Here is a 17,955-nt window from a genome sequence, read left to right as displayed (position 1 = left end):
ACAATATTTGCATAGCATCAATCCATCCATCCGATCGATGTAGAAAACCCAATTTAGAACACCACCATGGCCAAAATCATCAAGCAATTGTTCAAACCACTTGGAGTCAGCTTGTGGTACCCTTATTTGCTGAGCATTTCTCTTCATGGCTGCCTCTAATCTTAAGTTCAAACTGTTTTAGATGTCTCGTGTCCACGTATTCGTCGCAAAAATATCTAAGAATCAGAGGGGGCAGAAAATGACATATCCCGGATGGCAGCACTAGCGGTAACCTTCCAGACTGAGTTATTGCACGACATGGCTGGTGACTGACAAAAGTACCCAATGGCCAGCAGTAATAAATTTGCTCTGGTTCGATTCCTTGGCTAGAAGAAGAAGAAGAAGCAGAAGGAGGAGGAGGAGGTCTGGCCTCCCCAAGAACAAAACAATAAATGGTTGGTGGTATATACCTTCCCAGATCCAATGATCCGAAATCTATGTACTTAGGGAGGGCCACACCTCTTGATAGGGTACAAACACCGATAGAGAATCCAGATGCAGCACATAATCTCAAAAATAAATAAACAAATAAATTTTAGTAACTATTTTTATTTTTTATCAAGCATGAAAAAATTTTTATCTTTAGAGCTCAATCGGAGATCAAAATTCTGGCTACAATCAGCCCTGTATGATCCGAGCAACGTACCGCCGAGCCCTTTAGCATCCCTCTCGGGATCTCACCGTCAAAGTCACCCACGTATTTGAAGCAAGTTCTGCATTATTGAAGCCCTTTTCCTTCTTTCTTCTTTGATTTGTAAACTTGGATTCCATCGAGAAAGTAGGTCCTGCTTCTCACCTCTCTAATATACACCTCCTCCGCATGATGAGAGTGAGAAGTAGGAGGAGAAGAGAGTGATAGAATAAGGTGAAGACAGAAGTCATCTGAAACTCTAGGGACCCGGCCCGTACGTCCTCTCCCACCCACTGAGGATTACAAGGAGAGAGCCTGGCTTCTCACGAGTATGGGCTACGCGTCATCAGTTGCGACGGCTCCCAGTCAACCGGGCAAAATAAAGGCTGCGAAGGATAAAAGCTATATCTTGCATGGAGAGATCATGCTGCTGGTTCTGGTCGCGCTCTTTGCTCTCTTCCTATCCTGCCCGCTGCTCTGCCTTTACCTGAGACGCCGACGAAGGGCTCGACGGGAGGAGTCGGACGCGGCGGAGCACGGCGAAGGACAGGCCCGTGTGGGCTCGGCGATGTACCACAGTCCATGAACGAGGTCCGAGCCGTTGGCCTCGAGCAAGGTTTCATGGCGGAGCACCCATTAGAGTGTGCAGACCCAGCAGACTGATGTCTCTCACGGGAATACGAGGTGTGTGCCATTTTGCAATGCTGTGAGGGCTCCATTGTAACTCGTGTCTCCCATTTGAGGAGCTTTGGTGGCTCCATGGCTCCAAGTTTGATAGATTCTGTTTATCTTTGTGTATGAAAATTATTAATTAGAAGCCCAATTCCTCTTGATAGGTGACTTTGCACTGAGGATCTGAAATCGAATTATGCTAGTCACCTAGCTGCCTGGCAGAATGTGTTGGTTCTCGCTTGGCTATCTTCTTTTCCTAATGGGGGATATGGAGCTAGCCTGTGTAAGATAAGAGAGTGGCGAGAATCTAAAGTGCTCAAGAGACCACAAGAACTCGGATCTTTGCTGAGGAAAATCTATCCTTGCCGATCGATTTGAAGCCCACAACTTTCTTTGGCTGGACTTGCATAATAATTTTGGGAGCTGTCAACCTAGCATTAGCCAGACAACCACTTGTCGCGTTATATCACTTGTATGGTCTCCATTATGATTGAGATGCCAGAGGTAAGCTTGGATGTGGGAGTGCTCTTCCGTTTTTCGATAGTGGAAGTGATGGTGTCTTTTTATGCCCATAGCCCATGTATGGTTCAGTAATATGTGGACACTTATAGATATGCTCACCTGCTCGAGAGTTTGCATTATCCCCTATAAGCGCATCTTTCTTTGATCCATGAATGCTTGCATGTAGGTTTGCTTTCTTGAGGATTTCTTTAAGCTTTCAGTATTTAGGTCTTTATTCTTCCGATTAAAAGATTGGCTCATTCAATCAGTGGAAGTGGCATGCATATGGAAGTGCCAATTCCAAATTGGCATCATGGTTGTTCTACTGAGAGATTTTTAGTTCAAATTTAGTCTTTATTAATCATCAGGATTTCATGTCAAGAGATTAAGAGCTGTTTGGGATAGGGGCATCCTCAATTGCGCAACCTATTTGCTACTTGATTTTTTAATAAAAAAATGGTTACAATTTATTACTATTTTATTTAAATTTTCAGCATACATCTATTAATTGGCCTATTAGCTCAGTTGGTTAGAGCGTCGTGCTAATAACGCGAAGGTCGCAGGTTCGAGACCTGCATGGGCCAAATTTTTAGGTGACAGTCTTTAATCATTTTTAATATATAAATCTTAATTCTTTCAAAATATTACCTGATGGGCCATAATTTTTATTTTTCCTTTTTTAAGAAAAATCAATTTCCACTATTTAGATGACAATCTCAATCATTTTAAATACCCATGTCAATTCTTTCAAAATATTACCTGCATGGGCCATAGTTTCAATTTTTTTCTTGAAATCTCGTTTCTTTTCAAATATTTTTTGAACCTCCACCCCAAAAGATAAAATAAGGAGTAGAAAATATTCATGATTTTATTCTCCTCACTTTTGATGAATTGATTAACCTCAAGATATTTTTCCAGTACTAGGTTGACTAAAGAAATAATGGCTAGAAAAAGGCCCCTCCTTTGGGTTTTAGAAACATCGCATACATGTACATTTAATAGCTATAAAATAATAATAAAAAACATAATATCTTGGTTGATACAAATTAATAGAAAATTTTAACTTAAATATTAAAATATATGATATAATTTATAAGAATGCAAAGGTTGATTAATAGAAAAAGAAACTATAGAATAATATTTTAAATGATAAAACATAAATTTAAAAATATAATAACTTGAATGAAACTTAAATAAATAATAATTTTACTAAGTGAAAGAAATAAATGAAATTTCTAAGAACAAAAATGTAAAGAAAAAGAAATATGAAATCAGTAAAAACAGAAAATAGAAATTGCATATTAGAGTATAAGAACAATAAAAAAAGCCATGAATATTATGCTCGACATACAAAAACAGGAATAAAAAAAGTTTAAGCAACAGAGAGAACTAAAATATCTAAGTGTAGAAATACAAAAAAACTTTAAGTATAAAATTAAGATTGTGAAAAATTTAAATACAGATATTTTATAATAATTTATAAAAATAAAAAGAAGAAACAAATTAGCAAAATAAAGAAATATTGCCGAAGGATTGCATTAAGGAAAGGAAAAAAGAAGACCGACACTAACTAGAAATGGTGGTTATTGGGGTCATTTAAAGAGGGGAGGTTTGGGCGCGAATAATTTAAAGAGGGGAGGTTTGGGCGCGAATAATTTTAGGAGAAAGAAGGATAGCCTAAGAATTGTTAGAAGGTCGAGTGGTTTTATGAGACAGAAACATGGAGGGCTTCGTTTAGATGGATAAGAATAGAGATAGATTAGTTAAATTAGGAGATTTGAACTTAAATGCAAAAAGAAAATTTTCTTTTCCACATTTACACATGCAATTAGTTTCCATTTAATAAAGTTTTATGTAACAACGAACTAATGTTCTACCCAGGGTAATAAGTGATGAACATAAAGAGAACTTAATTGAAAAGAATCATCTAACCAAATCTCCCAAAGCGTGGATAGTAGCCTAAAGAACATATTGTCTGCAAGATTTCTCAATTATTAATAAGCAGATATGAATTTGATAAGCTTGGATAAAATACCGGAGCATTTGCTGCAGCTGTTGAAACTTGACATGCAGTTATTTGAGTTGAACGTGGTAATGTAACATAATTTGTTGTTCCTTCCAGACCTTTCAATGTTTGGTGCAATGGTGTTACATTTATAAAATCTCACAGATCAATTTTCACATTAAAACAAGATGACTGTTTTTAGTCTATTGATTTTGATAAGCATCGACTGAATTGCTGCTCAGAAGCTGCCATTAGAGAAGAATCGCCAACACCTGCGATTTCTCAAACAATCTCCATGCACCATACTACATCCATGTAGGCACATTATTTTTGTGTAGTATACAACATTAGATCCAAGGTTCTCATGCAGAACTAAAAAACAAGGCCAGAAAACAATAGGGAAGTAAAGGGAACTGTCAAATTGTCATCCAGCTCGGAACTGATGGGAAGCGACTCCACAAATGCTGCAGCTAGAGACACGAAAAAGAAGCGTAGGGCCATGTCCCAGCTTTCGTTGACAAATCCAAATGAGTGGTAGTAATGCATGTACCTGGATAGCATCATTATAAACGTATGAAAGATCTTTAGGCTTTCAGTCTACAATGAATTGCATAGAAATAAATGAAACATTTAACCTACGCTTACCCAACGGATGCTATGAAACCTGCAAATACCATTGCAAGGCTACCGGCAAAGGACTTGTTAGGGTTGTAAGGAAGCTTATGGCGCCCAAATCGCCTTCCTACTATGTCAGCCACACCTGTCAGCAAATACATAATTACAAATGCTGTCTATGTAGCTGCCTTGGAGCTTTCAAAGAGCTTTCTTAGATCCCAGAGAAACAATAAAATCTATTTCTTCCGCAAACCATGCAATCCAGAATTTCCAAGTTTCTAATCCCATTCTAATTCAGTCAGACTACGCAGTCAACATACTCAAATACTAATCTGTCAAAGCATTATAGCCAACAACACAAACGGCGCTTAAAAATGAATAGCAGTATGAGTACCATCTCCAGCACACAGGTTGCAGATTGCAGCTATCCCAATAGGAGACGTTCGCCAAAATACAGAGGTAGCCAGAGTTATAGTGCAAGCATAGTATAATGGCCCCTTCAAAAGCTCCCTACGGTAACAAAAATAAGAGGTTATGAATATGAAATGTAGAAGTGTCCTAGTTAGAAGAAGATGATCATCAACTAATACACAATGAAGCAGGCAAAGACCTTTGGATAAGTTCATAATTAGAGTGAGCCACAGATTCATTGTAGCATGGAAAAATATGCCTATAAAAACTGTAACCTGTAGTCTCCATTTCTGCTTATTGACTTGACCATAGCATCATTTCTCCAAATTCCAAGTCCCATGAGCAGCATCCTTATAGCATTGATCCCCGGTGCTAAAGCTGCAAGATATGGCGCCTGGCTTCCCGAACTGGAATAAGCAGGGACCAAGTTATAGGAAACACAATGTATATACATAAAAAATGCTTAAAAAGTATACTTACCTGAACAAAGGCCAAAAGAGCATGAACGCCAGACCAATGCTTATATGTACAAGCTTTCGATTCAATTTCTAGAGAGAGAAAAAAGAACATTATCCCTCGAGAAGTCAATAGATAAATATTTCATATGCATCAAAATAAGGAATTATTTATCCACACATGTACTTCCTTTTTTAATGCATCTGCATTTGAATTGATTTTTTTCTATTTAGTTTAGATATTAGGATGACCATTTGACACTTCTCAATGGAGAAAAGAGCATCTCTGCTTATTTATAGATTCTTCTGGCTAGGTTCTATACAACAGAAGACAATAGAATATGTATCTTAGGGCAAGCATGAGTAACATAGTTCGAATAACAAAGGATGGTTCAGAATTGCAGTAATGCAATTATAATGTTTAAAGAGACTACAATATATATACCCAAGTAGAATGTGCGCCCTACATTTAGATTTCACTGTTATCTTAGGTGACAGCATTTACACAATACATCGAGGGTATTTTGATGATTATGCAATTAGTTTTTGTGTTGCACTACATGTTTATCACAAGTCCTGTTCTACTTTTTATTGGTTTAGCACTGCCTCAACATTATAGGCATACAAAATCTGTACAGTGATGGATGAGGGACAATTTTGTCAAATTTCTTAACGATAAATGTCTAGCCACAGTTGGTTTAATCTTAAAGAATTGGCGAACGTTAGATAACAGTCCCAAAAACTTTTACGCTAATGTTACTCTGATCCTATAAAAGTGCAGCTTATATGTTCTATTGAAATTAGATTGATGGTAAACTTCCTTTCTTTTAAGAAAACTTGTGGTTTGGTGCCAAGCTTTCCACATGATCCGGTGCCATTTAGGCATTTCTCAGGAAAAAAAAAAAGTGAAGTTCTTTGTATAATATCTATTTAATCTTAGTTTATGATTTATAATATAAACAAAAATTATAATATAGGAGGGTGTAGAGAAGAACATATCCCAAACAATCCATAGAAAACCTAAGCATCACCCAATTCCAGGACTTCATATCTGCAACCATATTAATTAAGTCGAAACTTTTGAGTATTCCTTTGAACATACTATATTTGAATCAAAATTTTCAAGTAACGAGTATGGAAATTCTTTTATTATTTCATGTTGCAAAGTTTTCATAGTTGTGGACATAGTGGCTGTCGACTGAGGACTCTTCAATCACATTTCTCCTAAACTGAACTGTTTCTTGGCATGCCAACTTCAACATTTCTTGTTCTGCTTTCAATATTGGCTACTTTTGAATAAAATGTTTTGGGACCCGAAAGATACTATATCTGGTTAGGAACAACCCTCCTTTCCCTATACTTGAGGGATTTTTCTTACAAGAATCATATACAATTTTCTTTGTTCTTCACTTGCTGTAATAAAGTTCGGTGACTTATAATTTGTACAACACAGATCCACATCTCTCACAAAAAAATCTTCATACTTTTTTTGGTTGATCCGAGTTTGCTGGTTCAAAGTTCCAGTCTGCCTTGTCTATACACCCAAGATAGGTACATAGTGGTTTGAAATTGTCATTTGAGAGTGAACTGGGTGTCGCATTCTTGTGGACTCAATCTAAACCGAATCTCTTATTTGTTTTAGTTTTCCGCTTAGATATATACAAAATAAACCCTAGGGTCCCTTTGAACAAAAAAAAAATACTCGCAACACAATGTAAAACAAGCTCCTTGATTTAAGATCAGGGAATAAAGCAGTGCAATATGCTCTATTAACACCAATACTTACTTTTACATTTTTTATCATTACAATCAAAATAGGGAATACCGATCAAACACTATTCCGCTTCAACTCTATCAGCCAAATACGCAAACCACGCCAACTCCCCAAATTCTAGGAGAATGTAAAAGCCTAGAAATTTATCCAAATCCCTAGCTTAAACAAGTTTCTATGAACTAAATAGCCAACTAAAATCGCATCCAAGAAGAGAGAGAGAGAGAGAGAGAGAGAGAGAGAGAGAGAGAGAGAGAGGAAGGGGGAAGACCTGCTCGAAAACTCCTCGCTTGGCCAACTCCTCCCAGAAGCGGAGGAGCCCCAGGGCGACCCCTGCCGTCACCGCCGACGCACACACGTCGCGGAACAGCGGGCTCTCCGGGGACATCGACGCCAGGCTGCGGAGAGCTCCGGCGGGAGCGCGGCGGCGGGCGGGGCGGAGACGGAGGCACAGTAGAAGAGGAGAAGAGCGACCGAAGGCGGCGGCGGAGGGGCGGACCAAGAAAACCGCCGATTGGACGGGGGGAAGGATGGAGTGGAAGACGACCTCCGCGACCATTTTCGCCGCCGACGTTTTTCTTCCCGTTATATATCACGGTGACTTCTAAGCGCTGGGATCTCTCCCCTGCCGGTGTCATCCTGAAGCAGCACCGATGCTTTGTACCCTGGAAAAGGGTACTTTCAATGGGCTTAGATGTGCGACAGGTGTCTAATCCAACGTGTAAATCACTTAGATACGGATAACCATATATGAAGTCGGCAGCTACAAGGTGGGTAGTCAGAAACTAAAAAGCCTTTAGATTTGAAGTATGCTATTGAATGCTTTTTTCTATTATTATTATTTTCTGATCCGATCGACCTCATTCACACTATATAAGACTTCGTTGTACCAAAAAAAAAAAAAAAAAAAACATACTATAGGAGGAAAGATGCATGCATTTTTATTGAGGTGGTTGGACTGCATCTGTTTCAACCAACAAGGACATCAGAGAATTAATTGAACATGGCAAGTACTAAATTGAAAAATTATTTTCTTTTTAAGGAAATACACTTTAAGATAACTAGTAAATTGGCATGTGCAGATGCATGCCAATAAGAAAAGTCAAATTGATAGAAAAAAATTGGCCAGATACTTCATCATAAGACATTAATGGATATTCTCAAAGAAAACAACTTAAATGAAACTAATTACATAATCTTTTGATGCAAGCATCCTATTATATTTCATTTTTTAAGGGCATCATAGTATTTTATTTTTATGAAAATTACTAGTAAAATTTTTTGAATATTATTCTCGTAAAATTATTTTTTTATGAAAGATATTTGCTATCACTTACAATATATCATCAATAGAGTAAAATTGCTTTCATTATGACATTTTATGAGAAAATAATAAATAGTAGACTTTCTATACAGATATTGTTAATTAAAATAATGTAAGCATAATGGAGGATTTTGTTGATTGCTAAGCCATCTGTATAATTTGGAAATAAAATGATATCAATAAAATAATTAGATTTTACGTACGTGCTTTGGACTCTCAACTAGTTACTTAATGGATTCTTGCCAATGTGGGCTATACATTGTTGCTTTGGTCTAGAGTTTATTATGGGTCGGGCTTGGGCATAGAAAATGTCAAAGTTTAAATAGGGCCGACCTAAAACCTAACTAAAAATGAATATAGTTTAGGTCTAAGGTTCGATCCATGATTAACTCTATTTTGGACATTTTGGAACTTGATCACACTGGACCTATTCTGCAAGGGAAAATACTGGACCTACTCTATTGAGATTAAATGTTGTACACTAAACCTACTCTGCAGGAGCTAAATATGTTATACTGGGTCCATGTATAGATAATATCATCATAGTCCTTACGCTATGCTAGGTAAAGTACTTTATATATGAAGAAGCTCAGACTCCAGAGGCTTCAAAAAACCATTAGAGGAGTGAATAATCTTGATGCTTCAAGAGGGTTAAAAGTGTGTGAGGGGTAGTAGTTCGGGGGGAGTGTAACAATAAGAGTTTCACGATTTTAGAATTTTGACAGCAAGCATTTTAGCTTATAATAAAAGGAATTTTAGGAGACTGGAATTTTATGCAAAAGTGAAGAGCTATTTTGCAAACAAAATGAGTCGGGATCCAAACTGCGCAATGTGTCACCATCTTGAATCAGTTTCTCGACGAACAGGAAGAACGTGGGCAACAAAATGCATGCATGGGAGCATCAATCTTGGGGCATATAAAGCTCTTTGTTTTATCTTGTCCACCTTCTGTTTCCTTACAGCCCACTTTGTTTCCCTTGTTACGTACCTACCCGATTTTATTAGTTGGTGATCTTTAGCTATCCTTCTCCAACCCCCATGGCTTAAGGGACAAGTGGAAGGGCATGCTCGGTCCGGCGGAGCAACTCGAGAACGGCCCGAGCTTAAGCCTCAGCAACGGGGCGTCCAAGGCAGCTCTGTTGGAGAGGGTGAGCAGGAAGCTGCAGCTCATGGAGAGCCGTTATCTTGGAGAGGCTGCATGCTTCACCAGGAGGACCTTGTCCATGAGTCCTCGGAGCGAAGAAGAAGGCAGCGGTTGCACCAAATAGGGGTGCTGGAAAAGAAGCAGCTGCGGCTTGGTGAAGGAACTGTGAAGATCCGTGCGGAACGTGCAGGAGATTTTGGATATTTATGTAAGACTAAGGAATCAAGAATATCTTTTGGCTAGCCATTTTGGGTGAGATTAATTCTTTATTACAGAAACAAGCCATCAGTGGAGCAACGCGAAGGGGAAAGGGTTTGGGGCAGCAGCCGCCGGACGAAAGTAACGGGGAGATGGAGAACCAGGATGCATGGTGGTTCGTCAAAGGAACTGCATCGATCCCCTCTTGACCCCATGAGACTCAGAAGGTGGGCTTAAGCAAGAACACTTTTCCTTAATTTCCTTGATCGTTTACCATTAATCTTTTCTTCTTCTTTTGTTCTAAAGGATTAGCTTGAGATTGGAGATCCATGGAAATTTGTTTTCGTACGTAGGCTGCACAACAACAGGATCACTGGCAAGTGCTCGAAGCTAAAGTGGGGGGAGGTGAAGATTCTGGACGTCGAGGACGCGTACAGACGCCAGATGATGAGAGCATTCATGTAGAGCTAGACATGTAAAGCTGTATTAATTACGAAGTTTTAATTCAGCATAGATCTGGTGGTAGAGAATATATATATATATTGATTTCTTTTTTGCCATGTCTCCTAGATATATATAGTTCTCACGAAATCTTGTACATTCTTGTTTAGGTCACTATAATTACCATTTATTAAGCTTGGGAAGATTATAATGATACCATTAACTTATGGGTGCATTGAGCACATTGTTACCGTTGTCTTTCCAAATGCTCATTAAAATAGATAATGTGCTCAATAATTTGCCTGGGTGAAGAGACTGGAACATGTTTAACTCAATATCTTGCATGGATTGTGTTGCTGGAAATTGGACCCGGGGGCGGCCGTCGGCTGAGGAGGAAGGAGCTCCGGCGAACATTGGCGGGCGGCGATCCGTTGGCGAGCGGCATCCTCCGTGGGGGGCCTGCAAAAAGCCGGTGGCCGGGATTTCCGGCGCCGGCCCTCCGATGCTTAAGTCAGAGGGGGGCTTAATTTTGGAGAAGGAGATGGACCGTATTTTCCAGTCCAAAATCTTTTCTTGGGAGGAAGAAGCCATCTTTTCTATAGAAAGAGTGGTAGGGTTACCTGTGATGTGACTGGGCGAATTAATGGGTTACCGTCACGTTGGACGTGGGCGTGTGAAGTAATTGAGTTGCCGTGGATGGCCCGTTTCCATCATGGGAGGAGATGGCGCGTAGCCAGAGCTTGCTTGTGGCGCGCAGTGCAGTACATTCTTGGGAATGGTGAGGCGTTGACAGTCGTAGCAGGGTATGGTCCCTGATTGATATGCCATGGCGTGGCCGGCAAGCAAAGCATGGTGCGGTAAGGCTACTGCAGGGCATGGCCGCAGCATGTGGATGAGGTCGGCCTTTTGAGGTCAGCTCGGCCTTCTATGATTAGCCTTCTGTGCTCGGCGGCCTTCTGGATGAGCTCGGCAGCTTCTGTGCTCGGCCTTCTGGGCCTTAGCCTTCTGAGCTCGGCAGCCTGGATGAGCTCGGCCTGAATGAGCTCGGCAGCTTCTGTGCTCGACCTTCTAGCCTTAAGTCTTCTGAGCTCGGCAGCTTCTGTGCTCGGCCTTCTGGCCTTAGTCTTCTGAGCTCGGCAGCCTGGATGAGCTCGGCAGCCTTCTGTGCTCGGCGGCCTGGATGTGCTCGGCCTTCTGGCCTTAGCCTTCTGAGCTCGGCGGCCTGCATGAGCTTGGCAGTCTTCTGTGCTCGGCGGCCTGGATGAGCTCGGCAGCCTTCTGTGCTCGGCCTTCTGGCCTTAGTCTTCGGAGCTCGGCAGCCTTCTGGTCTCGGCCTTCTGTGCTCAGCAGCATGGATGAGCTCGGCAGCCTTCTGAGCTCGGCTTGCATGAGCTCGGCTCGGCCTTCTGAGCTCGGTCTTCTGAGCTCGGCTCAGCCTTCTGAGCTCGGCAGCATGGATGATGAGCTCGACTCAGTCTTCTGAGCTCGGCCTGCATGATGAGCTCGGCAGCTTCTGTGCTCGACCTTCTGGCCTTAGTCTTCTGAGCTCGGCAGCCTGGATGAGCTCGGCCTGGATGATGAGCTTAGGCTTGTTGTCAGATTTGGGTGCTTTAATTGTACGTGTGGGGTGGTCTATTTTTTCCCCCAACTGATTGTAAAATAACCAAGAATTTTTGTTTCTAGGTGCAGAAGAAAACAAGGGCATGCACTTCCTGGCATGATCTCCCACTATTCTGATCAGATGACACGACAGCGGAGGGAGAATGATGAACTTAGGAGAAAAGTAGCCGGACTCCTCTACCAAAGATTGTAAATGTAATGAATCTAGTAAGAAGCCTTGCAAGCACTCTAAATTGGCTCTATAACAACTTTGTTTTATATTTTTAGCTCAATTGAAGACGAGGAAGCAAGAAGTAAAGCAGTGGGGAAAGAGATACAATCTGCAGCAAGAGTTGCTGATGCAGCATCGCGTGCGGCAAACCAGGCAAATCCAGCAGACTCGGCCGATGCCACTGCAGCGATTCAACATCGCCCATACCGTGGCCTTACTCTATCCAGAATATTCTCCTTCGGGTTCAAAACCAGATACAATTCTACCTCTCTTGGGGTCTTTAGACCTTTACGGAAGATTTTAAATATTCAGTATGTATCAATACGGTACCGATACTAAAAGATAAAATTACCGTATTTCAAAAAATTGATCAGTTTCGACTAAGAGAATTAGTACGGTGCCGTCGATATACACCAATATCGGTAGTCATAGACTGGTACAGGCCGAACAATAAAGTAGAGCTATTTTGGCATCCATAGGACTGCTGGTTTAATGCTGAAATGGTATGATACTGATCGTAGTGTCATGTTTCGGTAGTTTTTGAAACCATGCCTTCATGATTGACACTATCTTTTGTATTGATTAATTGAGCAGAAATAAAATGTAGGAAGCATAATTGTAATGGTTTTAATTATGATGTTATGACTGTATAATGTAAATTATAAGGTAAATGAAGTTCCTTTATAGTCATCACTAACTCATGTAGCATCTTTTCCCTTGTTCTTTCGCCCATTTACAAGAAAACCTTGCTCGTGGACTACCCAATTATGCACCAAATATTGGCATCAGACGTGAAATGCTTTCCTTTTGAAGGTGTAACTTGGTCCGTAGTGATCTCGATCTAACCTAATGGAATATGTATCTTTAATTTATTGGGCGAATTTATATCTGATTTTGGCGGGACCTGAATTTAATCTAACTTAAGTTGGATCTCTTTCAGATTGAGTGGGGTCCAAAGATTGGATAACATGATGCAATTTGATTCTAACTTGAATTTAACTTTTAAATATTTATTTATCAACTTATTAAATTATATTTACTCAGATTGCAGATATCCATGTAAAAATCATTTTTTGCTCCTTGCTTTGCTTGTCATCTAATGATTAAAGCATGTTAACTGGAATCTTTAACTCGGAATCCCTTGCTTGGATGGTCATTTATGTCTCCTCACATACAAACAAAGTATTAGATGAGCACAACTGTGTATAACATATAATTATGCATAGTTAGGCATAAATAAGGCTGTCGCTGAAACCTGTAAACTTGATACAGACTTGAATCTTATTGAACCCTAATCCGAATCGATGACAAATGAGTTAGATATAGGTCCAAAGTCAGACCCATCAAAACTTTGGACTCATAAACTGGACCAAAATGGTAGAATTACCTGATTTATTGTATAAAAGGATGCACATCCATACTTGCATACGTATGCATATCATATAAGTTTTATTTATATATTATTTTAATTTTTAAACTTCAATATATGGAATCGCTCTCAGAGAGATATTGAGTACAAAATGATAACTTGTAAAAACATGTTTGGATACTTACACTTTGAGTATATCTTTTCAAGTTTTAGCCAATCATTATTATATCAAGTCTTTGTTGTTCATGATTTAATGTTTGTAACATATATTGAATGCTTTGTTTATGCACTTCTCAAATCATGCATGAATTATTTTGCTTGATCAACTCTTCAAATTATAATGTTTGGTTTTCAATGGATACCAAACTTGATCTCCACGAAACCCGAACCTAATGCATATTTTGTTATCCAAATTCCAATCAAATCCAATCCTAGACCAAGTATAAAATAAAAATTTGAAACCCAATAAGCATGGATCTGTGTTTACTTAACTTGATCCGAGGGCACTGTGCATATAAAATAATGCAAAAACCAGCAAAAATTAAATAATAAATGAAAGTTGACAAGGTACTATTTATTTGCTATCAAATCCATGGCGTGGATTTAAGTTTTTCTTTTTTCTACCCATCACATATATTAAATACTAATGCAACTATGATAGTTGAAGGTGTAGATGAGCATAATATTACGAAATTTTATTAGCTTCCACAATGGTTTTTTTTTTTTTTTTGGGACAGGTATTACGTACCTTCCAGAATGCGACACAAGACGGCGTGCTCCGCGGGACACGCCGGAATGGCTGCTGAAGGGCTACGAGTTCAAAGGCGCTGCCATTTGTAACCGTACTTTTGGACTCATCCCAAGCAGCTCAACGATCGCCGCTGAGAGCACCACCTAAACGGAAACCGGCGCCAAGTAATAACCAAACCCCCGTTCCCGGCCATCGCTCCACGTGGCACCTTCCCATTAACTTGCCACCCTCCTCTCCCCTAGCGGCAGCTACCATGCAAACGCAAACGGACAGAGTCTTCTTTATCTTTTCAATTTCTTTAATCCAAATTCCAACCCCCAACCCTGCAACGCCAAATCTAAAGACTTTAGAACTAGAGGTTTCCTCGATGAAGGCAAAGCCCCACAGTTTGTGGACTCCATGGATCATCCCCCACCACCTCCGGGGCCGGCGGCGTTCTCCGGCTTCCTCCCCTCGGCCGCCCTCATCGAATCCCTTGTCCATGTCTCCGCCGAGGTGGCGTCGATGGAGCCCCTTCCCTTCCTTCAATCCCGCAACCTCTCGTCCACCGTTCGGAGGATCAGACTCATCCTGTCGTTCTTCGAGGACATCCGAGACTCGAACGCTCCCCTCCCTCCCTCCTCCATCCTCTGCCTCACCGAGCTCTTCTCCGTCATCCGTAGGACCAAGTCCCTTATCGACGACTTCACCTCCGGCAGCATGCTCTGGAGTCTCATCCAAACCGAGCTCTTTTCCCAACAGTTCCATTCATGCGCCAAGGAGATAGGCCGGGCTCTGGACATCCTCCCGTTAAGCCTTCTCGACCTCACCACGGATATCCGCGAGCAGGTCAAGCTCCTCCACAAGCAGGCCCGGCGGGCTGACTTGTTCGTCGATCCCCGAGAACTAAGGCTGAGGGAAGAGCTCTTCCAAGTGATGGCCAAAGACACCGGAGACTGCGGCGATCATAGCAAGAGCACCGGTAGAAGGTTTCTGGATTGCAAGAAGGTAGAGGAGATCATGAAAAGAGTTGGGTTGCGGAGTGTGTCGGACTACCAAGAAGAGATATCGAAGCTGGAGGCCGAGATCCCTAAGCAGGCGGGCACAGGTGGCCTCGTCGCCATCTCGAATATTAACAATCTCATCGCTCTCGTCTCGTACTCCAATTCAGTAATCTCTCGTAACGGCAGTGAATTAGTCAAGCAGGAACCTGAGCAACAACCTATGCCCAACCCGAAAGACCTTAGCCGGTCGTCGACTTGGTCGGCGTCATCAGCTGTCTCATTTGACTTTCCCGATGAGTTCCGGTGCCCGATCACCCTTGACTTGATGCGAGACCCGGTGATCGTTTCATCAGGCCACACCTATGACCGGAGCTCGATAGCTCGGTGGCTCAACTCCGGCCACCATACCTGCCCAAAGAGTGGCAAGAAGCTAGTTCACATGGCCCTGATACCAAATTACGCACTCAAGAGCTTAATAGATCAATGGTGCAGGGAGAACAACGTCCCTTCTTCGTTTTGGGATCGAGAGGATGGTAACGGTAATGACAGCAGATACTCGCAAGCCATGGATCACATCTCAGCCGCGAGAGCGGCGTCGGAGGCCGTCAGGATGACTGCAGAGTTCTTGGTCGGGAAACTGGCAACCGGCTCGCCGGATATTCAACGGCAGGCGGCTTATGAGATACGGTTGCTGGCCAAGACTGGCATGGACAACCGCCGGATCATCGCCGAGGCCGGTGCAATTCCATTCTTGGTCACCATGCTCGGCTCTCGAGATCCCCGGACCCAGGAGGATGCGATCACTGCCTTGTTCAACCTCTCCATCCTCGACAGCAACAAGATCCTCATAATGGCAGCCGGGGCTATCGACGCTATCATCACCGTCCTCCGGACAGGAGTTGCCATGGAGGCACGGAAGAACGCAGCGGCGACCATATTTAGCCTTTCGATGGTGGATGAGTGCAAGGTTGCGATCGGAGCACGTTCCGGGGCGATCGCTGGGCTGGTCGGGCTCCTCAGGGAAGGGACAGCACCAGGGAAGCGGGACGCGGCCACCGCGCTCTACAACCTTGCAGTGTACAGCGCAAACAAGGCTGGAGTGGTGGCCGCCGGTGCGGTGCCGCTGCTTGTGGACTTGCTGACGGACGGCAATGCCGGGGTGACCGATGATGTGCTCGCGCTGCTGGCCCTTCTTTGTGGGTGCGATGAGGGGATGAAGGAGATTGGGGACAGCAGGTTGGTCGTGCCGATACTTGTGGACCTCCTAAGGTTTGGGTCTCCAAAGGGAAAGGAGAACTCTATATCGGTGCTGCTGGGGCTGTGCAGAGATGGAGGGGAGGAGATGGGCAAGCGTTTGTTGATGAATCCTCGGAGTGTTCCTTCTCTCCAAAGCTTGGTTGCCACTGGATCTCCCAAGGCCAGGAGGAAGGCTCAGGCCCTCCTCAGGTTGCTCAACAGATGCTGCTCGCTGTCTCACAATCCTATTGCATGATGATTCTTCCAAGCTTCGGATCCTCTCAAATCCTGTGAGCTGATGAACCTGAGAGCCATGGACAGCGGCCCCTGCAGTACATGGAAGCTCCTCGTGACCTCCTCCGGAGGAAGATCGGAACTCAAATTCTTCTTGGAATTGCTATATAAGTCGATCTGTAAGAGGATTTGTAAATAGATATTGTGTGCATGTGGTTATACTTCTGTTTACCTGTAACTAAACATTCGCTTTTGGGCGACATTCGGATGCTAAGAAAGTGCTGGGTTCTTCAGAGGCATGTCCTGCAGGAGGCGAACCAGGCGGCTGACTGGGTTGCCTCCTTCGTTGCGCGCTACTCTGGAGACCTTCTCTGGATGCAGCAGTCTTTTTTTCCTTTGGCTTTATGTTGTTTGCTAGATGCTGATGTAGCTGCTTGTGCTCATACTAGGATAGTGTGAGTAGCCATTTTCACCAAAAAAAAAAAAAAAAACCAAGCATTCGGAGTTCCCTTGCATTGCAGCAGCTTGCCAAATTGTGGGGCTGATGTGATGCGAGAAGGTTGCTTGGATGTCTCGTTGTTTGGGGTGAGTGATTGGATTCTGGTAGAAGAGTATATTGCTAATATGGATATTAATGTGGACATGGTTAAGGATTCTTTGAGAATGGCAAATGGTAAACAGTTATTAGTCGAAAGAGTTATATCAAGTAACATACTTATTTTAACCAAGACCACCTGGTGCATAAATATTGCTCACAAAACCATTAATCTAGTAACCAGACAACAAAAAATAAATAGCTTTAATTCATGTCTATAGAACATAAAAAGAATGGAAGCAACTTATTTAGAAATACTCCATGGGTCGGAGAGAGAAAGCTGCATAGTGCGCTCCAGAATTTGTTATGCTTCGGCTTTTTTGAATGTATTAGTACTAGGGCTGTATCAATCATCTGCCTCAGCAAAAAAAAATAAAAAAAAGTTATAAGTGCAAGAGCCTTATGGGTTCTAGCTTAGAACATAATTATAAAGTTCGGTAAGCATAATTTATGCTAGAGGAGGGTAGAGCCGCTTAACATGACTGGAAACCTAGTCTTGACTGGGTCCATTAAAGGGCGTCAGCTCGACATGAGATGGACATGGTGAAGTCAACCACAAAGATTGTTGAATGAGTCTATTCAAGATAAATTTGGAATGTACTAAGGAGAAACTATTTTTAAATTAATGAGGCATACCCTTGAAGCAAAATGCGATTTTCCTCAAAGAGCCAAAATGTGACCTTCCTCGATCTTCAAATCATGTGAATGCTTTTCCAATTTTATTCTAGAAAATATAACTAAAAAATGAC

The 17,955-nt window shown here is 42.0% G+C and overlaps 2 protein-coding genes and 1 non-coding gene across 3 annotated transcripts; 2 read left to right on the top strand and 1 right to left on the bottom strand.

Annotated features, from left to right (window-relative positions):
- Positions 1 to 2,353: 2,353 nt before the first annotated feature.
- On the top strand, positions 2,354 to 2,427 carry TRNAI-AAU. The gene has a single exon. It is a non-coding gene; the product is annotated as a tRNA-Ile (tRNA).
- A 1,513-nt stretch (positions 2,428 to 3,940) lies between these two features.
- On the bottom strand, positions 3,941 to 7,736 carry LOC103722776 (probable phytol kinase 2, chloroplastic). Its single transcript, XM_008813453.4, has 6 exons — positions 7,372 to 7,736; positions 5,355 to 5,422; positions 5,150 to 5,281; positions 4,858 to 4,973; positions 4,494 to 4,608; positions 3,941 to 4,398 (listed from the first exon to the last, which is right to left on the bottom strand). The coding sequence occupies exons 1-6, from the start codon at positions 7,657 to 7,659 to the stop codon at positions 4,221 to 4,223; spliced, it is 897 nt and encodes a 298-aa protein (XP_008811675.2). The 5' UTR covers positions 7,660 to 7,736; the 3' UTR covers positions 3,941 to 4,220.
- A 6,462-nt stretch (positions 7,737 to 14,198) lies between these two features.
- On the top strand, positions 14,199 to 16,975 carry LOC103722788 (U-box domain-containing protein 1-like). Its single transcript, XM_008813469.3, has one exon. It carries the CDS (start codon positions 14,558 to 14,560, stop codon positions 16,631 to 16,633), a length of 2,076 nt encoding a protein of 691 aa, XP_008811691.2. The 5' UTR covers positions 14,199 to 14,557; the 3' UTR covers positions 16,634 to 16,975.
- The last annotated feature ends 980 nt before the right edge of the window (positions 16,976 to 17,955 follow it).

This window comes from Phoenix dactylifera, chromosome 12 (genome assembly GCF_009389715.1).
Source record: "Phoenix dactylifera cultivar Barhee BC4 chromosome 12, palm_55x_up_171113_PBpolish2nd_filt_p, whole genome shotgun sequence".
NCBI classification, from domain to species: Eukaryota; Viridiplantae; Streptophyta; class Magnoliopsida; order Arecales; family Arecaceae; genus Phoenix; species Phoenix dactylifera.
Note: the sequence above shows the minus strand (reverse complement) of the source record. Positions and strands in the feature narration are given on the sequence as shown.

Bases quoted from the DNA above. Each gene is read 5' to 3' on its own strand.
- LOC103722788 (XM_008813469.3), top strand. From the start codon at position 14,558: ATGGATCATCCCCCACCACCTCCGGGGCCGGCGGCGTTCTCCGGCTTC.
- LOC103722776 (XM_008813453.4), bottom strand. From the start codon at position 7,659: ATGGTCGCGGAGGTCGTCTTCCACTCCATCCTTCCCCCCGTCCAATCG. The intron at 5,423-7,371 runs GTCTTCCCCCTT...TTCTCTCTCTAG, and splicing joins AGCGAGGAGTTTTCGAGCAG to AAATTGAATCGAAAGCTTGT. The intron at 5,282-5,354 runs GTAAGTATACTT...TGCTTATTCCAG, and splicing joins CTCTTTTGGCCTTTGTTCAG to TTCGGGAAGCCAGGCGCCAT.